Below are 26,085 nucleotides of genomic sequence, written 5' to 3'. Positions count from 1 at the left end.
CTTTAATATAGTTGTGATTGATGTAAAGTAATTGCAAAGTATTGGGAAACTACAGCAGCTACCTTGTTTCAAAATGAAGCATTCTTGCATTAATATTGATTACACATGCAATATAAAGTTATTTCATATCAGCTGCAGCTGAGTAGTATAGTATTCAGTGTCTTAACTGTAATACATTTTACATTATGAGCAGGAAGAAAAATTCAAGCCATGTTTATTCATGTACATTTATCATAAGAATATAATGTATGTTTGCATATAGCTGCTGACCTCACACATTAAAACTGATTGTTTACTTACAAGTAGCAATGCGTAAATAATCATGTATGGTTTATGTGTGATTTTCTGACACGTAGCTGGCTTATTTTATGTATTCTTTTAAGCATTTCATGAAGTTATAGGGCAAGAAAACAATAAAATTAAGAAGAAATAAATCAAGAATGAAATGAATAAGCCATAACTGCTCATTTACAAAACTAATTTTAACTTGTGTTTAAACATATTTAAAATAAACATTCATTTTATTGATTAAATGTATATGCCACTCATCTCCCCAACCAAAGCAACTGTGAATTTAATGCAACGTGTGAATGCCATCTACCAACTTTAGTGAGAAAAAGATCTCTGCATAACAAGGAAGTTTGTTAATATGAAAATATCTGAGGAAGAATGGAGAGGTAACATTGTGCAAAATGAAAATCTGCATATTTATAAAGGTTCTCTCACATAAGGTTACCTTGGTATAAGAAAACAATAGAGTTTTATGTATGGGCTAATAATCAGAAATGGAATATTCCAGATTAGTAAGAATGTACTTTAGTAAAAAGAAAGTGAAAAATACACTTGGGCTACAAAAGTAATCAGGAAGAAGAAGAGGAGCTCCAATATCTGGACTGATTTTGAGGTTGATTGAGGTTTTGAGGTTGAAATTTTAGCGCTAGTATATTGCACCCAGCAATTAATGTGCCAATGGTGACTGTTCCACTTCTATAAAGAGACTTCAGTTCAGACACACCTTTAATGTAAGCCTACATGTCGAAATCACAGATGTGTTTAACATACATATATACAAATCTGCAGCATAGAGCCATGATCACTGAAATAAATCTCAGGTGAGAACATGATCTTCCTGATCATCAGCTGTAGGCTGATTCTAGAACATATTCTCCAATTCTGGCAATTTTAAGACTTGGCAACTTCAACACCCAGAATTCCTCAGCCAGCTTTGCTTTGCTGGGAATTGAAGTCCCCAAGTCTTAAAGCTGCCAAGGTTGGAGACCCCTGGTCTAGACCACCATTGCTGCTTCCGTCCATTCAGGAAAGCAGAAGAAAGCTTAACTCGCCACCAGACTGCTTGTTTATATTTGCATAGATGCAAAGACTGCATTTCTTCCCTAAGTACATGCTCTATATGAAAAGGGGGGGGGGGGGACGGCAGTATAGCCAAGTCAGTTTAACTGTGGCCTTAAGAAACAAATTAATCATTTCTTTCATCTATAACATGAAAAATGAATTAATTCCCATCTAAGTGAACTGGATAGGTGTGACAAACTACTGGATTGTACCTTTCAAATTGCATCCAAAGTTATTCCCATATGTATTTGCCATGAATATTATCTATTAAAAAATTAGTTGATGTAGAGATTCACTGATGCATTATTACTGATAAGATATAAATACAATTTTAAGAAATCCTACATAAAAGTCTTTAATAGCTACAAAACGCCACACAATGAATTGCAAAATATGTCTGTGCTAGATTGTAGCAATTAGGTTTGGGAAGAACATGTTCCACCCAGGAGCAAAATACTTTTGTAATTTGTTCCTTATACATCCCTTTTTTCTTTCTAAAAAATAACATTTGATTCCTTTGTTCATTCCAAAAATATATATTCTCTCTATCATATAACATTGATTAAATTTAATGCTGACTTTCACGGTAGCAATGCTCTTCTCTTTTCTGAACGGTTGTGAAAGCAATTGTTGCCTTTCTCAAGATCTCGAGTGAATTATTTGAAGAAGATAATTTTTCCTGTTCAAATAATTCACTTGAGAAAGGCAGCTGGTCTTTCTGTCTAAGTGCAAAGGAAAACAGCAGTTTTTGAAAATGTGATCAAAAGCATTGCTTTCAGTTCATTTTATATTGTATTTTAAAAAGCTAAAATTTGTGCAAAATTGTGATCTGGAAGGAGATCATCATTGATCCAGTGCAAAAATAGTGTAAATAGAGACATTCTTGAAACTCCAATTGTAGCTCTGAAGCAGGTCAAAAACAAAGTAATTCCCTTTACGTGAAGGCTGGTATTTAAACAAACTGGAAGAACTCACTTAAGAGGCAGATTGGCATTGTCCATATGTTAAGGGAAGAGAAAGGTTTAAAGGCAAATATTCTGCATTATGAGACCCTGAACCAGCAGTGAAATCTACTTACCTTTCGTACCTGTTCGGAAGCACGTGATTTGTCTTTCACGCATGTGCTTTGCATGCGCCACTGTCATACATGTTTTTTTTAATCCTCTGTGCATGCCCAGAAGGCTTTGTGCATGTGCAGAGTTTAAAAAAAGAGAAAATGGCGACATCCGGGAGGATCGGTGGAGCCTCGCACGGCCACTGCTACAGTTTCTCCGAGCCACTGGTGGCTGCTGCTACCAGTATGCCCGAACCGGACCAACTAGTAGCATTTCACCCCTGTCCTGAACTTTATTCCTGTAGTGGTACCTCTACCTACAAACGCCTCTAACGGACTTTTCTAGATAAGAACCGGGTGTTCAAGATATTTTTACCTCTTCTCAAGAACCATTTTCCACTTACAAAATTGAGCCTCTGAAACTGTAACCGGAAATGGCAGGAAGAAGCCTCTGTGGGGTCTCGCTAGGAATCTTCTGGGAGGAAACAGGGCCAGAAAAGGCAGGGAGAAGCCTCCGAGGGGCCTCTCTAGGAATCATCTGGGAGGAAACAGAGCCTCCACCCTCCCTGTGGTTTCCCCAATCGCACCCATTATTTGCTTTTACATTGATTCCTATGGGGAAAATTGTTTCTTCTTACAAACGTTTCTACTTAAGAACCTGGTCACGGAACGAATTAAGTTCATAAGTAGAGGTACCACTGTACAATCTTATTCCAGGGGTGTCAAACTCAAGGCTTGGGGGCCATCCTACAAACAGCCAAGGACCAACCTGCTATGTCTCTGCCAGCAAAAACAGAGCTGAGGGGGGAGAGTAGTTGCGACCACACACAAAGCAGAGCTCCATTTTCACTGGCAGGGGGCCATCGTAGCTGAATACAGAGCTCGGGAACCTGTTTTTGCTGTCAGAGAAATTGGGCCACCACAGACACAAGTGACATCAAGCTGGCCATGCCTACCCTGGCCACGCCCATCCCGAGGTCAAACATAACCTTTATGCAGACCCTCAATGAAATCAAGTTTGTCACTCCTGCATTACACTGCCTACTTAGCTCAGTCAGTATTGCAAAGTACCTGCTCTGTCCGTTCTTCAGGCTCCTGGGATTGTTTCTGCCTCAGACTGCAAGTAAAGGACAGTCAATTTCAGCATTCCTCTGCATGAAATGCAACTAGCTTAGCATGCGAAGACAGGAGGTGAAACTTATTTTCAACATTCAAAATGCAAATTCTTTGCACGTTCCGATAGTGCTTTTCTTTTGTGTGCTATGAAATAAAAAGAATTTGAAATATGCAATATCTTGTAGCTTTACTAGTAATCTTACATAGTAAAATTTGCTCCATAAAATATTCTGAGGATCATGTAACCCAGCAGGCAGAATATATACAGCAGCTGGTAGGATTAACTGGGTGGCGTGTAAGTCAAATAAATTGAATTAAATTAAATTAATTGCTATCTAGTTGTATGGGCAACCCAACTATGGCTTGCTGCGATCACTCTTAATTTGCCCTTTGTTCAAAAGACTTTCCATCTTTGTCAGTGGCTGGGAATCAAATTAAAAAGTTCTAGCTTTTCAGTATATAGCTAAGTAAACTTCTAGAACAGTGATGGCAAACCTTTTTTACCTTGGGTGCCAAGAGAGCATGCATGCGTACTATCGCACATATGCAAGTGCCCACACCCATAATTCAATGCCTAGGGTGGGTGAAAGCAGCTTCCCCCATGCCCCAGAGGTCTTCTGGAGGTTGGAAATGGCCTGTTTCCCAAATTCTGGTGGGCCCAGTAGGCTTGTGTTTCGCCCTCCACAGATTCCAAAGGTTTCCCTGGAGCCGGGTGGAGGGTGAATACGCCTTCCCCCATCCCCTGGAGGCTCTTTGGAAGTCAAAAACACCCTCCCAGAGCCTCTGTGCAAGCCAAAAACCAGCTGGCTGGCACACAAATGCACATTGGAGCTGAGCTAGGGCAACAGCTTGTGTGCCAGTAGACATGGTTCCATGTGCCACCTGTAGCACCTATGCCATAGTTCGCCATCACTGTTGTAGAAACTTGAACTGCTTCTAAAAAAGAAAAAAACCCTGCTGGACAGCAATCCCAGCATGGTTTATGCAGTAAAGGTTCTTCTGCAGATTATTAATGCAATTCTTTGCTTTCATGGCCCCGGTGGCTGTAGACAACTTATTTTTCAGGACTTTTTCATTTACAGCTGAATAAGCGCTGTATTTTCTGCAGATATGAGAATTGGAAAGTTATAAGCAAGAAGTTTAGATGCTCCATCTTTATCTGCTAAGCATTCTTTTCCCGTCCTCTGCTACACCCTCCTTTTCTTTGTACTGCCAGACAGACAGGAAAATTTTGCTCTTTACTGTAACAATATGAAGATACCCGTCCATATGTCTTAAGATAATGGCAATTGCTGCCTGGTACAGAAGGACAAAGTTCTTAGATAAATTTGGCTCGGTGCACCATTTCTAAATACTTTTCTTTCCCCCCTGCACATTTGGTATTCTTGACTTTGGATAGCTGGGTCTGGGTACAGTGCAGAACATCTAAATCAAACTTTCCTTTAATTGGCAAATACAGTACTACCTCTAGATACGAGTATAATTGGTTCCAGAAGGGAGCTTGTATGTCGAGCAACTCGTATCTGGAACAAATGGCTTTAGACTTTGTTTTTCCCCTCTGAGATAACCAAAAGCAAGGATTCTTGCGCCACCTAGTGGACGCTCGGCTCGTATCCCGAATTTCAGCTCGGGTCTGGAACAGAAATTTCTCTCCCCTCGTGGCTCGTATCTTGAAATACTCGCATGTGGAGCAGCTCGTATCTAGAGGTACTACTGTAAGAGAAGGGTAGTGCTGAGGGTGCAAATACATATGAATCAATGCAACATGATCCTCATTTCTATTATCTTGAATATACGTATTTATTGTATTTATATGATGCTCACCACAAAACGGACTCTAAGCAGCATATAAATACAATAAACACTCAGTCTACTTTTGCAAACCATGTTTTTTTAAAAAAAGGGAATAAATATCTTAACTATAAAAAACTAGCAGCTATTCTTTTGTAAGCCAGCTGAAGCATTCAAATGGGCAATTAAGCAAAACTACAGTCAAGTCTATTCAGGTAAAAAACAATGCACTTTCATGGTGGACCACTAGTTATCTAATTCATTGGGCTACAGTATCAAATTGTATACCAGCGGTTTTCTCTCATCGTGGACTTCCAGGTGTTTTTGCTGCCCTCCCCCTCAAAACTGTTCCAAAGAATTCCTCATCAGAGCTGCCAAACTCACTTTCCGCAGGGCAGATGCATTACGCACTGGCCACAGGGTTTAGCGGGTTTAGCGAAGGGGGCGGGGGGGGAGTCAAGGTATGTTACAATGCAGGTTTGACACCCCTGATTTGGAATAAGAACGGTTATTGCAAATGGACTCTGATGAATGAATGGCATCCCCCACCAGAATAATGCCATGGATAAAAGGTCACCTTCTCATAATTGTGGCTCTTCAATAATTTGGGCAGGAAAAAATCTACCCCAATCTCATTATAACCCAAAATAATACATGGGTTCTTGTGCAAGCAGAGTTGTTTGTTCTACCACAGAACTACAGAGGTGCAATATCCCAGAACTCATCATTAATTCTTTTGGCCAACTCTGGAGACATAGATGATCAACTTTGTATGACTCAACATAATAGGGGTAGTTCCAAACAAATACTAACTGTAATATTTCCATTCTTAAAAAGAGGTATATCTTAAACGCGATTGTCTCTTCACTCACCCTACAGAGGTTACTCAGATTCTGGTTTATCTACCAGCTGGGAAAACAAAAAAAACCTCTTGTACGAAGGAGGTTAAAAAAAAAAGTGAATAGATCCAAGCCAGAAAATAAAACTTAAAAGATGAAAGAAAGAAGTATATGAAGAAAACTATGTGGCTCCTTGAATTGACACCCAAAGCAATTCAGTTATGATCCAGAGCATTGGACAAATTTCTCTCTCACCAGAGGATAAGATATTTTAAGGCTTCCTGGCAAGTTCAGGAGCTGAAGGAAAAACAGACTTCCATTCATTAAGTTGATACAGAAAGTTATTTATAAATAAAATAATCCATAAAATGTATATTTTTTAAAAATAGAGATTTTTGTGGTCGCTGTATTTTTTTTTCCTTTAAAAAATTGACTTTTTTTTTTTTACACAGTTCAAGCAAGAAGGAAAGGAAGTAGAAGCAAGGCTGGAGCAGTCAGAATCGGGCTCCCAACCTCCGGGGGTCCTGGGCTAAACATCGCCGTCTTCATCTGAACTGCTGCTGCTGCTCCCACGACTGCTCCCACTGTTGCTGCTTTCTTCCCGCTGAGCCCTACTGTGTGCTTGTGCTGCCGCCGCTGCTGCCGCCGCTGCCTCAGCCGCCTCCTTCTCCCGCAATTTCAGAGCCGCAGCCTTTTTCTCCTGCTCCGCGTGGCTTTTCATGTGAGCGCTCCGACTTTTCACCTTGTAGAAGATTCTGCAGGGCACACATATCCACAGCACAGTAGTTAAAATCGCGGGTTTTTAATATCACTTTCCACCCTCCTTTGTTTGAACACCGACTTACTAATCGTGCAAAGTCAAACAGATTGCTAAACTAAAACAGGAAATTCCTGTTGTCTGCTGTCGCCTTGCATGCTTTTAAGGCAGCTAGACCAAGGGGAGGCGAATTGCAAGCCCTCACAATGTTGCTGTACTGCAATTCCCAGCATCTCCAGGAAGCATTTCCACTTATGTTAATGGAGGCTGGAAGCTGCAGCAGAGAAAAACTTCTAATGCTGATGGTTGCTTTGATCAAGATTCGAAACTTAGTACACTATCCCAAAAGCAAAGGAATAGCATTATAGTTTTCATATGATGGGCGACCCACCTTTTTATCATGTATCATTTATTTATTTACTTATTTAATTTGACTTCTATGCCGCCCAAGCCCAAAGGACTCAGGGCGACTCACAACAGTATAAAATTATAATAAAAATAGCAATAAAAAGAAGTCAAGGAAAAAATGAGAAATATCTAAAATCCTAATTAAAACTTAAAAAAACAATTCAATAATCGTAGTCCTGCACAGCCATTATCTATATACTACTACAACTCTAATTCCAGTAACATTTAATTGGGTAAAACAGTTTATCATAGGGCAGTAATGGCAACCCTTTTTTTTCTAGGGCGCCATAAGCACATGTGTGTGTGCTATTGTGCATGCACGAGTGCCCTAACCCATAATTCAATGCCTGGGGCCAGCGAAAATGGCCTTCTCCACCCCGGAGGCCCTCTGGAGGCCTGAAACAACCCATTTCCCAAAATCTGGTGGCCTGGTAGGGCCATTTCTTGCCCTCCCCAGGCTCTGGAGGCAAAAACTCCCTCCTCCATCTCACCCAGCGACTCTCCGGAAGCCGAACTCTCCGGAACCTGAAAATCCCAAAGCCTCTGGGCAAGCCAAAAATCAGCTGGATGGCACGCACATGCACACTGGAGCTGAGCTAGGGTAACAGCTTGCATGCCAGCAGATATGGCTCCATGTGCCACCTGTGGCACACATGCCATCGGTTCACCATCACTGTCATAGGGCAATTATTTTTCAATACCTCTGGGTATTGAATTGGGCTAACTTAGAGTACACCTAAAATCCGGGACCCATGACTTCCACGAAATTAATTTTTAAAAAAACCCATGTTATATGACATTATTACAAAGCAGCCTATGACATGATACAAAATGCCCTAAAATATTTCCTGTGTTGATGTATGACTGTACCATAGGGTTCTCAACCTGGGCTACTTTCAAAGCAGAGACATCTTTGAATATATTCCAACTTTCCCAGTGAAGGTAGGGCATCAGAAGCTCTGCCATTGTTGAAGGCATTAAGGAATCTGATAAGGAAATATCTCTGAAATTTCCCAACAAGTCACAGATTGTCTGGGGATAAATTATCGTACTAGGCTTGGCCAAGACACATGAACACACCTTAAGTCATTCCTGATCTCAACCAACATGTATTTTACCTCTCTATTTTCTCAACTGAGATGCAAATAATTTGGGGTACCTGATATTATCCATAACTGGCCAACTTTTAACTTTTAAAGTGTGGAGGAATGATTACCATGTTTGATGCTTCTTATACTCCAAATGTAGCTTTTTTGAAGCTTTTTCCTCCAGCTCTAACAAAGTGCCAACAATCTTCCCGGTTTGCAGTATTTTTTCATTTCTGCTCCCTCCAAAGAAGATTTTTTCCTGTCCTAAGTCTTTTGCAGGCTTGTTTTCATTGCTACTTCCTCTGAAAAAAGGTTTTTTTCAGCCCTAACCAGGGGATAAAATAATGTACTGAAGCTGACCAGACTAAAGACGCTGGCCAGATGAATACCTGGTAGGTAGATTTTTCCCCTATTTTCCTCCCCCAAAACTAAGGTGCTCTGAAAAATACAGTATATTAGAAGAAGGAATATTTTACATTTAGAAACAAATTCTACTTAAAATAGATGCATAGGATTGTTTATCCTAGCACTGTTTAGATATATTGGCATTGCAACTCTCAAAATTCCCAGCTAGTTTGACCAGAATATCTGGGATTTTGGATCATTTAGTTGCCACAGATCTGGAAACTGCCAAATTCAGAAAGTTTGCAGAGATTATCTTGGACCTTACAGAATTAATGCAGAGTGGAATCCACTCAAGTGCAATCCAAGTTGTACTTTTGAAATGCTATCCATGTCTATATTTTCTTTATTTACTTCCCACTCCAATTCAAAATAACTCTTGGCGCTTTAAATCATAGGAAGAATTTTAAAGTACATCCTTGTATTTAAAAATGGAAATAAAAATAATAAAAAACACACAGAGATCCAAATAAAGGAAAATGTGAGAAATGGCTTAACACTGACAAGAATGCACTCTGAAATAATACAATATGATTTAAAACTTCTATTTAACAGTATTGGCTGGACCTTAGAATCTACCAAAATTCTCTATTGTCATTTTTCTGCAACATGTATAGAGCATGAACCTAACATCTGATCTGGACAGACATAAGCCTTAAATTCTGGTTTTGTACTAATTATGAGGCATCACCTGGTACTTTTCAGGCCAAGAGCAGCTACTGATGAAAAAAAGTATCTGCTAAGAAATTGACACAAATGAAGTGCACACAAGTATGTGTGACATTTGAAGGAATTAATTGCAACAATCATTCTATATGAAAAATCTTCTTGCAATCACATTTTTTGAAAATCTTTGTAGATCTAATTCAATGTAAAATGATATCATTTGCATCTGTTTTTTTGGTACCCAAGCATTTCACCTGTGCTTCCTTTCATTTGCTGCTGGTCTTTTAGATTTTGCATGATTATCCTGATTTCCATAGAAGCCTTTTGTGAGATATTTTATACAAGACTTTTGAATATCCAAGTATTAGATCACCAGGTAACTTCTACCTAAATGTAGATTGGAACAAGTGGGTGATCTTTCTACGTTCATTTCTACTGAGAGGAAAAACCCTTCAAAGCCTATGTTTTTTGCTTGCAAGTTTACATTCCATCAGCATCAAATATTTTTTCTAGCACAAATGAGAAATTGGATACGCTTCATTCATTTCATCATTTAAATGCTTGATAAGGTTCATAATTCACCGGGTTCAGGCAGTCTAGACAAGAAGTTAACTTTCCAGTTTAATGATGCTTCCAGTCATCAAACATGTTCTTCTTTAATCTAGCTCCAGTTAACTTAGAGAGACATTAAAACAGATATTTGCAAGCTCAAGGCCATCTGACGCTTAATATTGCTTAATCTTGAACTGGTACCTGCTATTGTACAGTAATAATTATCTAGGAGCCTGTTGAAATATTCCCTCAAGACATCCCTATAGCATTTTCCCATTTTTGCCTCATAATGTTCATGTGAGAAAGCCATCCAAAATAGAAGATAGCATTTTTGCAGGGGGATTGCACAGAAATTAAATAATATTCTAACAATTTAAAACAGGAAAAATGTAATTGTGTGAGGGTTTTTTTTTTTTTAAAAGCAAAACCCTTTTACCTCACACACTTTTATTTTATTTTATTTTATTAGTTGGATTTTTATGCCACCCCTCTCTGTGGACTCGGGGCGGCTCACAACAAACAAGGAATGCATAATAAAACAATTTTATTATGCAACTTAGTGGCTTCTAAATAATGTGGACTTTAATTCTCGTCAGTTCCAGTCAGCAAGGAAATGTAGAAGTTTTATTCCCAAATGCCTGCAGCATAGCAGTTGCCTAAAGACCAATGGTTCCCACCTTAGGAACTTTAAAATGTGTGGATTTCAATTCCAGAAATTTCCAGCCAGCATATGTGGAGCTGAAGTCCACATATCTTAAAAGTTGCAAATGTTGAGGAATACCATTTTAGACTTAGATTAGCAAACATTCTTCAGTTCCAAATTCATTCATTCATTCATTTAGATTTGTATGCCCCCCCTCTCCGCAGACTCAGGGCGGCTAACAACAATAAAAAGACAATGTAAACAAATCTAATATCAAAAATAATCTAAAAAACCCCAATTTAAAGAACCAATCATACATACAAACATACCATGTACAAATTCTATAAGCCTAGGGGGAAGAGAATATCTCAGTTCCTCCATGCCTGATGACAGAGGTGGGTTTTGAGGAGCTTGCAAAAGGCAAGGAGGGTGGGGGCAATTCTGATATCTGGGGGGAGTTGGTTCCAGAGGTCGGGGCCGCCACAGAGAAGGCTCTTCCCCTGGGTCCCGCCAGACAACATTGTTTAGTTGACGGGACCCGGAGAAGGCCAACTCTGTGGGACCTAACTGTTGGACAGAAGAAAGTATGTCAGAAATTTGCTTCATCTCCAAATCTCCCAAGTTTACCTGCCACATTTTTTGCATGGAAATTCCTCCTCTTGATTCTGAGTTTTATTGGGCGTTTCTTGTTTGGGTTTCGGTTTTCGTTTTCTCTTTTGCACTGGCGGCGAAGTCTTCCGATATTTAATGGGTGCCTCCTTCGTCCTTCTTGAAGTTCTGCCTCTGACCTCTGTTCTTCCTGGGGCACCAGATTCCAGATGTTTTTCCATATGAAGATTACCAGCCTACCAAATAAGACAATATTATTACAAGGTGTAGCTATAAGTATTCCTATGGAATATATTTTATTTGTTTGTTTGTTTGTTTGTTTGTGTTGTAAGGGACCTTGTAGGTCATCTAGTCCAACCCCTCTGCTCAAGCGGGAGTCCCTATATTATTTCGGTCAAATGGCAGTCCAATCTCCCCTTGAAAGTCTCAACTGCTGGAGCGTTCACAACCTCCGCAGGCAAGCTGTTCTGTAGGCAAGCTGGTTGATCACTCTCACCGTGAGAAAGTTCCTCCTTATTTCCAGGTTGAATCTCTCCTTGCTCCACCTTTATTATTTTTTAGAAAATAAATCAAGGTGTCAAACATACCTAATAACCCTCTATTCTATTCTCACTAGCTTCTCTTTCCTCCAATTTTTCTCCACAACAATTCTGTGAGGTGAGTTGGATTGACAGAGAATAACTGTCCCAAAGTCATCCAGCTGGTTTAACAAAAGTTAACAACTTAACAGTGATCAAAGCATTGATATATTATTTTTATAAAGCTAAAACTCAAACGTTGTGCGTTCAACACATTACAAAGGGAGTGCTTTTTAATCATATCTTAAATAAGCTATGAATATATTTCGAGCTCCACTTGGTGTTTATCTTGAGAACTGTTCAAACATTAAACAATGGGTTTGGGTTGCTTTTGCAAACCTGTAAGAAACATACTGATTCCCCACAGTTTATTTTAAGTACAAATTATGAAAGTGCTATTGATCTATGAAATAAACAAGGAGTCTACCGTCTCTTGTATACACATCATATTATATTAAAATAAACATTTCAAAGCCAAAGGTTTTCTGCCTACAAGCTCCCTTGAGAAAAGGTATGCAAAAGTACAATAAATATTACACAAAGTATTATTAAGACCATCAGAAGGCAAAATAAAAGTTTTGAAAGTTTTCAAGTACAAATCCAAGTTCGGCACACTGTTGAAAAATACATAAAATGATCCAAACTGTGTTTTTAAGATTATTCCGTGGGAGTGTGTGTGTGTGCTGACACAACTACTTTGATGATTACACAAGTAATATTACAATATTACAAAACTTACAATGGCAAGCAAGGCTTGGAAACTCTTTTATCATTAAGTTACACCGTCATAAAGTACAATGCCATGTGACTGTATTGTGTAGCAGCAATTTCCGTTGTTTTCAGGTAGCCGTTGTTAGCGAGGACTATGCAAGTGAGGACCTCATGTGATCACAATTTCTGACTTCTCGACAGCTTCCCCATTGACTTTGCTTCTGGGAAGCCAGCCACGAAATATTAAAAACTGTAATTAAGTGACCACAACATTGTAATCACAAACCAGAAGCTGAGTGTCCAAATCTCAAGCTCTCTACCATGGGGCTAACCTTTGAAAAGTGTTTGGAAACTTCAGATCGTGCAGAATGCAGCTGCGAGAGCAATCATGGGCTTCCCAAGGTATGCCTATGTTACACCAACACTCCGCAGTCTGCATTGGTTGCCGATCAATTTCCGGTGACAATTCAAAGTGTTGGTTATGAACTATAAAGCCCTTCATGGCATCGGACCAGAATATCTCCGGGACCGCCTTCTGCCACACGAATCCCCAGCGACCGGTTAGGTCCCACAGAGTTGGCCTTCTCCGGGTCCCGTCGACTAAACAATGTCGTTTGGCGGGACCCAGGAGAAGAGCCTTCTTTGTGGCGGCCCCGACCCTCTGGAACCAGCTCCCCACGGAGATCAGAACTGCCCCCACCCTCCTTGCCTTTTGTAAACTTCTTAAGACCCACCTCTGCCGTCAGGCATGGGGGAACTGAGACATCTCCCCCGAGCCTATACAGTTTATACATGGTATGTTTGTGTGTATGCTTGCTTTTAATAATGGGTTTTTTAGTGTTTTTTAAATTATTAGATTTGTTCTTACATTGTCTTTGTTATTGTTGTGAGCCGCCCCGAGTCTACGGAGAAGGGCGGCATACAAATCTAATCAATAAAAATAATAATAATAATAATAATAATAATAATAATAATAATAATAATAATAATCCCATGACTAAGGGGACCTGTGCTAAGTCTCCCTCGTTCAGCACCATAGCAACTTTGAACATTTGTTGAACATAGGGTTGTACACAAGAAGACTACCTGTTATCTACACTTCTAATGCCATCTTTCTCGCCTGAAAGCATCAGGCAGCTGCCAAACAATTATTCATACCATGAATAATTTATGTCACTAACAATGTCAACTAAGGACAGAAATTACATTGATTCCGCTACAACCGGTCAGATGTTTTATAGGAAATGCTCCAGGCAGAAATTGTTGACTGTGGATCATTCAACACTTACGTGTTCTTCAACATCTCGAAGAGGATTCGATTTGGAAGGGGTGAAATTGGTGCTTTTGCCATACAACTCGTCCCCTTCCACGGCTTCCTCTTTAATTGGCATGATGTCCTCAACTTCTTCAAGATCTTCATCTTCTGTGTTTTCGTAGTCTTCGTTGTATGTTCTGGGAGGAAGAGTCCGCGTGAGCCTGTGGGAACTCTTCAGAAGAGTACAAAAAGGAATGCAGGTTAATAACAATCACTTCAACACAGATTAGGAATATATGTATGCATGTACAGTAATACCTCGTCTTACGAACTTAATTGGTGCCGGAAGGTGGTTCGTAAGGTGAAAAGTTCATAAGATGAAACATTGTTTCCCATAGGAAACAATGTAAAACGAAATAATAATAATAATAATAATAATAATAATAATAATAATAATAATAATTTATTGGATTTGTATGCTGCCCCTCTCCGTAGACTCGGGGCGGCTAACAACAATGATAAAAGCAGCATGTGACAATCCAATAATAAAACAACTAAAAACCCTTATTATAAAACCAAACATACACACAGACATACCATGCATGACTTGTAATGGCCTAGGGGGAAGGAATATCTCAACTCCCCCATGCCTGGCGGTATAAATGAGTCTTGAGTAGTCTTCGGCCGGCCAGGAAGGATGTCTTTGTGTCGTCAAAGCTCCGCCCATGGAATTCCCTATTGGGATTCCCCACCTCCTTTCCAGCCTCCCGCCCGCCCGACAGCTCCGCAGCTCTTTTAAAAAGCTAACAGCCGGGCGGCGGGGCTTCTCGGCGTCCTCCTAAACCCAAACGCCGACCCCGAACTTTTGCTGAACTTCTGGGTTTGGCGTTCGGGCAGCGGGTTTGTAAGATGGAAAAAGTTCGGAAGAAGAGGCAAAAAAATTCCGAACCCCAGGTTCGTATCTCGAATTATTCGTATGGCGAGGGGTTCGTATCACGAGGTACCACTGTACTGTATTTGTATATGTATATACTATGTGTGTGTGTGTGTGTGTACCATATTTTTGCTGATATTGAAAAGGAAGGGAGACAAGTAGAGATCTATTTGAAGCTTACTTTGCTCCCATTAGCTAGTTTGTTTTTGACAGAAAAAATATGTATGTATGTATATGTCTGTCTGTCTGTCTGTCTATCCAATAAGGGCTCATTCTGCAATGGTATGTGGGAATGAGCTTGGGAGGCGGGACAAAGAGGCGCTGCCTAAGGCAGTAGCCCCCAATCTTTTGGGCACCCAGGACCAGTTCTGTGGAGAGAGGTTTTTCCATGGACCAGAGGGGGCATGGTTTCATGTGCTGCCTGCATCTCGCAAATAAGCCTTTGCTTGTTTGCACGGACCAGTTTCTGGGATGCTGCGGCCTGGTGCTAGTCCACAGACTGGGGGTTGGGGACCTCTCGCCAAAGAAACGGTCAGATAAAAGAGAACAGAGACCAAAACCTGCAAGAGCCGGGGTGGCGCAGCAGGTAGAGTGCTGTACTGCAGGCCACTGAAGCTGACTGTAGATCTGAAGGTCAACGGTTCAAATCTCATCACCGGCTCAAGGTTGACTCAGCCTTCCATCCTTCCGAGGTGGGAAAAATGAGGACCCGGATTGTGGGGGCAATATTCTGGCTCTGTTAAAAAATGCTATTGCTAACATGTTGTAAGCCGCCCTGAGTCTAAGGAGAAGGGCGGCATAAAAATTGAATAAATAAAATAAACAAACTGCAGAACAGGTGGAGCAAGAGGCCCAGACGTTCTTCAGCTGAAAAAGCAGGAGTAAAATCCAGTAGGTTCTAACAGGTTCTTAAGAACTGGTGGAGGAAATTTTGAGTAGTTCAGAGAACCAGCAAGTACCACATCTGGTTCATTCCAGAGTGGGGTGGGAATGGAGATTTTGCAGTATCTTTCCCCTGCCACACCCACCAAGCCACGCCCACCAAGCCACACCACGCCCACCAAGCCACACCACGCCCACCAAGCCATGCCCACAGAACTAGTAGATTAAAAATGGATTTTATCAGTGTAAAAGCTGAAGAATTGTAGTTTCAGACTTGAAAATTCTGTTAATGTAGCTTGACAATGAAATAGAGTTAGCTTATTTAATCATGTTTCCTGTTTGGTCTATCCAGTAAGGCTGACATACATTCGTCACCATTCTAATAGTTCCTGCCAATGAGATTAAAGTAGAACTCTTCAATTTTCTCATTTTCTCTGAGAATTTCTGTAATAATTCAAAGCCACAGAAAATGCCCATTTCAAGTTCCATGCCTTTGCCTGCAATGTATGAGGTCTAGCACACTTTTTAGCATTGAAGCGCCTGCTTGGTGTTCATTACCTTTATATCTACTTCAGCTTCGTCTTTAACAGCTCTTTCAATGGTAGTGTCAACATCTCCAAAGATGAGAGTCCCATTCCGGCCTATTTTTACTTGTTTTTTGTAAGTATAGTAGAATTCCACACACTGAGCCACAGTCTTGGTTTTTATCTGCAATATTGTGGGATGGAGAAACAAAGGAAGATATAAGGAAGTGAATTAGGGAATTCCAAATGATCACAAGGCTTGATGCTAATAATTTCTTTACTGGATGTACCATATTTTTTGGAGTATGAGATGCACCTTTTTCCTTCCTAAAAGAGGGTGAAAATCTGGATGCGTCTTATACAACAAATGAAACAGCCTCTCAAATGGGGCTTTAAAAGTCTGAAAACAGCCTCTGAAACGGAGCTTTGCAAAGCTGAAAACAACCTCTCAAATGACGCTTATATTGGCCACCCCATATTGATGCTTAACAAATAAGCATCAATTTTTTCATTTCACTTTCAATTCAAATGTTCATTTGAACATTTCTGAACATAATGAAATGAAAATTGAAATGAAAAAAATGATGCTTATTTGTTTATTTTGCTCAGAAATGCCCCTCCCCCTGGCTCTGTGCAATTATTTCACTTTATATATATAACGCTTGCAATTTTTGAATACGTTTGGCCTTTGCACGCTAATTTGAACATTTCTGAACATAATGACATGAAAATTGAAATGAAAAAAATTGATGCTTATTTGTTTATTTTCGATTATAAGACCATATACTCAAGCCTACTTGAGTATAAGCCTAGTTTTGCTATCGGAGCTGTGGTTCCAATAGCAAAATTTTGCTCAGCTTATACTCAAGTCTAAGCCTAATCTATATAGAAAGTGAAATAATTGCCAAAGATGGTCAAAAAAATTGGAAATGGCAGGCCAATCTATATATAAAGTGAAATAATTGCACACAGATGTGGGGGGGGAGGCCCTTTTCTGAGCAAAATAGGCAAATAAGCATCATTTTTTTCATTTCAATTTTCATTTCATTATGTTCAGAAATGTTCAAATTAGTTTCCCAATGCCAAGATGGTAAAAAAGTCAGATTCTGCAGCCTAATCTAGATGAAAATGAACAAAATTTCACAAACATTGGGGGGGGGGGGGGGCTTTTATGAGCAAAATAAACAAATAAGCATTAATTTTTTTCATTTTAGTTTTCATATCATTGTGTTTAGAAATTTTCAAATTAGTATACTAGCGAAAAAGTATTCAAGAAGAACATTCCAGTAGATAGAACCAATCCTTTTATACTCTGGGTCTAAAAGGACCCTGAGGGTAACAAGTGTAACTTTTTTTGCCCAGAAAAAACTAAAAAAAAACCCTGCAACCCCCCCCCCCCCACCTTAGCAAGAACCCCTCAAATGAGACAAAGTCATGGAATTTCAAGTTTCTGATATGCAGGGAAAAATTTTTACAGGGTCTCAAAAATCATTTCGGGTCTAACAGGATCTGAGGGGAACATTAGGGTTAAAACGATCACAAGACCAAGTGGAAGTTATGAGCCAATCCAGAAATACCTTTTTTATTTTATACCAGAGGACTTCAAACTTGGCAACTTTAAGACTTGTCGACTTCAACTCCCAGAATTCTACAAGTCTTAAAATTGCCAAGTTTTAAGGCCTCTGTTTTATATCTTAAATTTCAAATAATTCATTTTTTAAATAACAAACCTATTATTCTATATTACTTCATATGTATTCCTTTCTGAATTTCTCTGTTGCAACTGGGTGTCTCGTGTATAAACTCGATGCTAATCTTATGACTCACAAGTCCCTGAGTAGGCTGGAATCCCTATAGGAGAAAGCCAGCCAACATGATTTACAGGAATTGGAATAATAATCTACTCTATTAGGGTATTACTGAGTTGTTTACCAATCAAACAGGTCAACTTTCAACACAAGCAATTTATAGGGCATACAAATTCACCGGGTAAATTCATGAGCTTCAAAGCCCCTGGCTGCCATCCAGACCCATTGTCCTGAAGGTTGGCACATGTGCAACAAATTTGAGACTAAATACTGTGGAAATTGATCTCTGGGTTTCAAAGGCTGCTTGTCAGATGAAAACTGAGAAATCATGGAGTTGCTATGTATGAAATAAGAGAGATTCATTTTGTGCAAACTGCAGTGGGGGTTTTCAGACCGTGGTGGTGGCAGCTGAAAGCTTCCCTGGATCAAGAGGGCTTTGATTATGAAAACTTGAATTCTAAATAAAGAAATCTGATGCAACCATTGAAGCGATGGTAGTTGTTCATTTCTGTTTTGCAGATAATTTGAGGGCATCCGTGAAATGCTTCTGGTTACACATAGATTTTACATATGGCTTTTCATAGTTTGGCTCATAAAACAAAAAAAAAGGAACTAATTTTTTTGGGCTATGCTTAAAGAGTTCCTTCACTCCTTCTTTCATATGAAGTAGCATATAAATCAAGATATTCTTCAACTAACTCTATCCTGCTGCTTCTGAGGAACAAACAATGCTGGGCTGTTTTAGAACAAGTCTGCTGGTTTGTCCCCTCATCTTGTGAAAGAACAAAGATATGATGTCGGGGCTTCAATCATGTGAAATTATCAGCACTTCAGCATCACTATTCCCAAGTAGTATTTTAATACCCAAACTTTAAATTACCTTTATTCAGTATTTTAACAATGGATTCTAGAATAAATGTTATAATATTTAATAATATTAAAATAATATTAAAGATTAGGACCAATGGCCATACTATTGGATTTCTAGACATACAGCAGGAGTCTCCAGATCAGGAATCTCCAACCTTGGCAACTTCTAAGACTTGTGAACTTCAGCTCCCAGAATCCCTCAGCCAGAGTTGAAATCCACAAGACTTAAAGTTGCCAAGGTTGGAAACCCCTGATCCAGAGATTGGTCCCATCCCAAAATTGCACTGGAAGGTCCTCCAAGCAAGCTTTAAGCAGTGTCTCTTTTTCCTAGTGATATAATCATGCAGAAACATGTTTATATATCCTAGAGGTGTTGTTCATTTTTTTTTTGGCCATTAGTTAGGGATCTGAGAAATCCTGCATGCTAGCTCCACCCACCATGGAGAAAAAACTCACAAGTTTCTGGACAAGGAAGAAGTCTTTCTTATAGATAGCAATTCCCTTATTGAACTGTTTCTTCTCAGCCACACTCCAGCTGTCTGACCCTGGAAAAAGAAAAAGTGGAATGTAAATTCCATTCCATTACTTATTTTCCAACACATTTTTTTTCTTGTCAAGACAGATTTTACACAAACATTTCTGTTTCGATTAATTTAAAGGTATTATTCTTGGATTAAACCAGAAGCCTTGGCAGATGGGTTTGTTAAAATTATGCCTTTTCCCTGGAATCTGATAATTAATTTTAAATGAATTTTATAGAATTATATCCCTGAATAACCCAAATGCTGAAGTCTTTCACAAATTGACAAAATATAGAAACATATAAAATAGTGATGGCGAACCTATAGTAGCATGAGTAGTAGACCATCTCACGTCAACCGTTGCCGGTTGCTCTTCCAGGTTCTGGTGCAACATCCAGCTGGTCTTCACATCTCAGGAGCACTGGAAACCAGAAGACCAGCTGCCTGGTGCACATGCGCCCATCAGGAAGCTGAACTTCTGATTTCCAGCATGCATATGCACGCTGGCAAATTGGTCTTCGCATGCGCACCAAAAACCGGAAGATCAGATGGCCAGCATGCATGTCTGAAATCAAAAACTCAGCCTCCCAGTGCGCACACGTATGCTAAGAACTGCTCTTCCTGTTTCCGGCGCTCCCATGTATGCACACTGAGGAGCTGCTCTTCCGGTTTCTGGCGCTCTCTCTCTCACACACAAACGTTCCCGTCTCGGCATTTGGTACCGAAAAGGTTCGCCAACACTTGCATAGAAAATAGATTTTATACACCTAATCCAAAACACTTTAATGGGTTGAGTTTTACAAATGAGGAAGTAAAAACAAAAATAGCCCAGAAAGAAGTCATAGCAAACCACTTTGGCATTCTGCTAGCAACACCACCATGTTACATAGGTTTGTCCAAATGGCGAGATCAATTCAAGGGAAACTTTAGCTTTGCTTTTCAATGTGAAGAGAGGAGCCAAGAAAAAATGTATTTGGAATGAAATGGAGGTATGTAAGTACTTCTCTTCACAATCATAACCTATCTTTGAATCAAGTTTTGATTCAACTTTTGACTCAAGACAAGTATCTGTTTAGGGTAATGGTTTCTTAGGAGATCTTAGGTGAAGTTGTACTACATGGAAAAAAGGGTCTGAAGTCATGTGGTTGGACAGCATCATTCTACATTCTATAGAGTCACACATGTAGTTGAGCATTTTCCTGCACTGCCAAAAACTTAGTAACTTCAGATCAGTGTTAGGTAAAGAGTTCACAAGGACTGTGCACTTCTCCCAACTATCTTCTTATGTAACATCAGAGCAGATTAGCCAGTGCTATCATGAGAGATGAGACAAGCAGGTTGGTATTCGGGGTAATTCCAACACTGCATAATGGCATGTTCCTATATATGTCACAATGCAAGTTTGTGCCAATCATTACCTCTAATTCATTGGCATTTCAATTAAGTGTAGATAGTCACACGTCATGGGTTCTGTCCAGTATATAATTCATATAGATAAATAATAAAATTTATTTATTTAATGGATTTATATGCCGCCCCTTTCCGAGGTGTTACTGTATTATTGCACAGTAAGTAAAACCAGAAGTTTTTCAAATATAATTTCTATGAACTAAGACAAGTTTAGATTTGTCTGTCAAATATTACAACCTGTGAACTGCTACACACATAATGTACTTAATGTACATTCAAGTTAGTTGTTCTAGGAGTGATCTACAGGAACTGTCCACAATACATTTTCTTCTCATGCTCTCACTTCACCTGTCACAGGTAAAATATTAAATATTTAAAAGCCCTTGCTCTTATTTAAATGAATTGAGATTTTACGGAGATCAGAAGGATTTATGACAAAGGATTTGCTTATCCTCAAAAGTTCTCGAAGACACCCTCAGGTTGCCAAATGTTCACACTGTTGAACTAATTTCCGGTACGGCTAGTCTCTTTCCAGAAAGATCCTGGCTACAGATAAACCTGGTAATCCTTTATGTTATATCAGATAAAGTGAGAAGTATACATATTACAGGGTGACTTCAAAATTTATTTGCTTTTCGGAGAACTGTTCAAAACCACAACATTTGTGTCCTTTTTTTTCTTTAGCAGGGATAAAATCATCAGAAGGAATGGGTTCCCCCCCCCCCGTGGTAAAACAGACTGAGATTAAAGAAACAGACAATGCTGCTAAACCTAATATTCTAAATAGAATAGAAAAGATTTTTAATTGAGCAAGTGTGATTGGACACACAAGGAATTTGTTTTGGTGCATATGCTCTCAGTGTACATAAAAGAAAAGATATGTTCATCAAGAATTATAAGGTACCATACTTAATGATAGTCTGGGTACAAATAAGCAATCAAATTGTATTAGGAACCAGCCAATATAAATTGTAAGGATACAAGCAACAAAATTACAGATATACTAATTAGTTGGAGGAGATGGATGATTGGAACAATGAAAAGATTAATAGTAATGCAGACTTAGTAAATAGTTTGACAGTGTTGAGAGAATTATTTGTTTAGCAGAGTGATGGCGTTCGGGAAACAACTGTTCTTGTGCTTAGTTGTTCTGGTGTGTAGTGCTCTATAGTATCATTTTGAGATTTAAATCTTTTTGCAAAAAAGTATTTCAATTATATTTAAGAGTCTTTAAGTATAAAACTTCCATTTATTAATAGCCTGGTTCATCTTTTTTTTGCCCGGTTCCCTACAGATGCACACATGCACAGTAGACCACAAAATGTTTCTATAACTTTATTTCTAAAAGTAAAACGTGTTAAAGCCAGCGAGAGTTTAAATTGGGGAAAAGCAGTATCCTAAGATGAAGAAATTATCCCCTGCGTGTAAAAATGTTCCTCCAATTTATCAGGGTGGTGATTCTAAAACGTCCTTGTGATTAAAATTGGGAAGGAAAAAAGGAACGATTGCAAACATACCAGTGTAATGGTAATCTATCAGTGGGTGACTCGGAGAATGCACCGATTTCTTCAGCAGCATTTTGGTCAAAACAGCCTGAAGGGGAAACAAAACCAGTTTCAGCTCAAATAATAAAATCTGAACAAGGTCACTATTTGCTAAACATCTTTGGTCATTGCTGCTTAATTGCTGTGTATATTTAGGGTTTAGGGTCCACAGGATTAGTAAGATTCAGAGTGAATACCGTCGGCTAATGTATCCCTGCAACTAGCTTTTGAAATAAATTAAGTGACATGGCCCCAGCCTGTTTAACAGGAACAAAGGAATCACAGCGCATTGAAGGCTAACAAACCCATCAGGGCTTTATTGGGCCAAAGGTCACGAAGCTGCTGCTTTACAAACTTGCATAAGCCACTTATGCATAAGCCTTTGGGCCACGAATGGTTCTCATTCAAATTTTTTATTCCTAATCCTCCCAGATATAAACCATCAAGACAGCTGGGCAATATATCATGGTTTATTGGGAGAGGAAAAGATTAAGGCTCTTGGGCTTACCCTGTTTCCCTTCCTCTCTTCTACTGCTATTGCAATCCATGGTTGATTTACAAACAGTCCTCAGCTAAACCGTGACTCATTCAGTGACCATTCAAAGTTACGACAACACTGAAAAAAATGTATTTTGATCAGTCACCACACATGACCATCGCAGCAACCCGATGATCAGGCAATCAAAATGTGGGTGCTTGGCAACTGGCTTATATTTACAATGGTTGTAGCATCCTGCAGTCATGTGGTTAAAATTTGCGACCTTCCCAGTCATCTTCTGATAAGCAAAATCAACTGGGGAAGCCACATTCAATCAACAACTAGGGATGTTAGCCACTTAACAAATGAAGGGATTCGCTTAACAACTGTGGCCAAAAAGAAGGTAGCAGAATTGGGTACCAGTCACTTAACAATCATCTTATTAGCTATAGAAATTCTGGTCTCAATTGTGGTCATAAGTCAAGGATCACCTGTACTAAATTTAACATGATGCTTTTTTATAAACAACTAGGTTTAAATCATGTTTTTTTTAAAAAATTGACTGTATTTTTCCGAGTATAAGATGCACCTTTCCCTCCCAAATGGCTGAAAATTTGGGTGAGTCTTATACTCCGAATATAGCTTTTACTAAACTTTTTTAGCCGTAACGAGGTGCTAACGCCATCTTCCATGCTTTGCTAGCTAAGCGATCTTCCCTTTGCCTGCTTCTTTCATTGCAGCTCCCTCCGACAATCAGCTGAGCCTTTTTTCAGCCCTTAACAAGATGCTAACGAGTGAAGCGATCTTCTGTGCTCTGCTAGCAAAGCGATCTTCCCTTTGCCTGATTTTCTCCTTCTTTCTCTCTTTCTCTCTGAAGAGTGAAAGAAGTGAATTGTTTTAGAAACTGTTTTTTTACCCCCAACCAGGAGATAAAAGGCAAGCACATGGGCTCAATACCAGCAAACTGATGTGCTGAAGCTGACCAAACTAAAGATTAGCCAGATGAATTCCTGGTAGCCAGATTATTTTCCTCCCCCAAAACTAAGGTTTCTCTGAAAAATACGGCATTAATCCAGCAAGAACAAAAGTTACCCACAATAAAACTGCTCTAGCCAGTTAGAATAATGGGCTCAATTGTGGAGCTGAATGACTTTACAGGTAGCCTTTTGGTTACAATGGAAAAAGGTCAAAAAGCGCAACATTGCTTAGTGACAGCAGTTCTGGTGGTCCTTTATGTGTGGATTTCATGTGACCAACACTTCCAATTTCCTTGACTTTGCATGCGAGAACCTGTCTGAAATTGGGATTGTGTGATGTTATAATAACAATGTTATAATTGTGAACTAGACATCGAGCATCTCAGTTGCAATCGAACAACCATGGGGGTGTTGCGACAGCCACAACGGAGTCCTTTGGGATTGGGTGGCATAGAAGTCGAAGTCGAATAAACAAACTACAAGGATTTGTGCCTCTCATTTAGCACCACTACAAACTTGAACAACTACTGAATTAATGGTCATTACCACTTGTGATCTTCTTGGAAATTTTGGGGGTGAAGTAAGGATTACTAAATATAATGATGTCCCAAAAAACTATGCCTTACAGTGTCGTTCATATGCATTCGTATAATAAATCTTATGTACAGGATTTCATTTACTTCCTCTTGAGGTTTAATTTAATACTGTATGTAAAAAAAAATTAAATATCTATTCCTAAACTATGTACCTCGTTTGATAATGGATGCCTGCTATCTTGTGCCTAAAAATAACAATTTAAAAAGAAAACCAAGAACTCTGAAGACGACTTATCATCATTCTTTGCAAAGGCAGCTAACGCCCATGTTTAATCATGCCCAAGTAAACAGTATTTCAAAGCAAGAACATAAATACACGCCAGAATTATTCTAGGCCTTCCAGGAAATCAACAGAGTCAAGCACAAGGTAGCCACAGATTCCTAACATCTGTTTTTCTCTCTGAGAATATTATCAAAAGCTACCTATACTACCTTAATTATTTCCAGTTAAACGACTGTAGTACTCAGACAGAATTTATAATTCAGTTTCTCCAAGGTGACACCAATCTCATGACCAGTATTAGACAGACCTTAGAAGCTAACAGTAAACCTGAATTTTGCTTATGCTGACCAACTGCAGCTTCTTGGGGTTTAAGATGAAAGGCTTTCCAGTCCTACAATAGAGGTAGTAGAAATTTGATACTACTACAGTGTTCCCTCGATTTTCGTGGGGGATGCGTTCCGACACCGCCCGCGTAAGTCGAATTTCCGCGAAGTAGAGATGCGGAAGTAAATACACCATTTTTGGCTATGGACAGTATCACAAGCCTTCCCTTAAACACTTTAAACCCCTAAATTACCATTTCCCATTCCCTTAACAACCATTTACTCACTATTATTACTGGTACTCACCATTGAATAAGACACTTAGTGATCCTGATATTTATAAACATAATTATTTATTAACAATAATTTTTTTTTCTTATTTATTTGCAAAAATTATTAGTTTGGCAATGATATATGATGTCATTGGGCGGGAAAAACACGTGAAGTATTTTTTAATTAATATTTTTTTGAAAAACCGTGGTATAGGCTATTCGCGAAGTTTGAACCCGCGAAAATCGAGGGAACACTGTACTACACCAAGAGCCTTGGTGGGGCAGTGGTTAGAGTGCAGTACTGCAAGCTATTTCTGCTGATCACCAGCTGCCAGCAGTTTGGCTAATTGAATCTCAGTAGGCTCAAGGTTGACTCAGCCTTCCATCCTTCCAATGTTGATAAAATGAGAACCCATATTGTTGGGGGCAATATGCTTACTCTTTGCAAACTGCTTAGAGAGGGCTGTAAAGCGCTGTGAAGCGGTATATAGGTCTAAATGCTAATGCTATCGCTAGTGGACGGGAGACACTCTAAACAAAAGGATCTGCTCTAGCATGAGATGAGTAAAGCAGCTAAGCCATAACGTCATTTATTCAGTTCTGCTTATACTACGAAGCCAGTCACTGCAGTTAGTAAAACATAGTTTATGGCTTCGCATGTTAAATAAACCCAACCAATTCTCATTTATATTTTTAAAAATGTGTCAAGCAAAGTGTAGTTTTGGTAATATATCCCCTGCAATATTAACTTAAAAACAACTTTCCCCAACCTGTTACACGTGCTGGCTAGGAATACTAGAGGGTGCCAGTTTAGGACAGCTGACCTACCAATAGCAAATGTTTATAGACCTGAAGTCTTCAAACTGAAGAAGCTTCTTGGATGAGAAGCGAAAAATCTTCA

At 39.3% G+C, this 26,085-nt stretch overlaps 1 protein-coding gene across 3 annotated transcripts in view; it reads right to left on the bottom strand.

The window, feature by feature from the left end:
- Window positions 1–6,476: 6,476 nt before the first annotated feature.
- MIDEAS (mitotic deacetylase associated SANT domain protein) overlaps window positions 6,477–26,085 on the bottom strand; it is a 103,972-nt gene continuing 84,363 nt past the window's right edge. For all 3 annotated transcript variants that reach the window (XM_070758132.1, XM_070758140.1, XM_070758138.1), the window contains exons 8-13: window positions 22,289–22,364; window positions 19,297–19,385; window positions 16,197–16,346; window positions 13,857–14,054; window positions 11,297–11,514; window positions 6,477–6,908 (exon numbers count right to left, since the gene is read on the bottom strand). In XM_070758132.1, the coding sequence (XP_070614233.1) occupies window positions 6,683–6,908; window positions 11,297–11,514; window positions 13,857–14,054; window positions 16,197–16,346; window positions 19,297–19,385; window positions 22,289–22,364 (957 nt within the window). In that variant the 3' untranslated portion in view covers window positions 6,477–6,682. The remainder of the gene's footprint in view (window positions 6,909–11,296; window positions 11,515–13,856; window positions 14,055–16,196; window positions 16,347–19,296; window positions 19,386–22,288; window positions 22,365–26,085) is intronic.

This window comes from Erythrolamprus reginae, chromosome 1 (assembly GCF_031021105.1).
Source record: "Erythrolamprus reginae isolate rEryReg1 chromosome 1, rEryReg1.hap1, whole genome shotgun sequence".
In the NCBI taxonomy this organism is placed as follows: domain Eukaryota; kingdom Metazoa; phylum Chordata; class Lepidosauria; order Squamata; family Dipsadidae; genus Erythrolamprus; species Erythrolamprus reginae.
The sequence above is the reverse complement of the archived record's forward strand: the minus strand, read 5'-3'. Positions and strand labels throughout refer to the sequence as shown.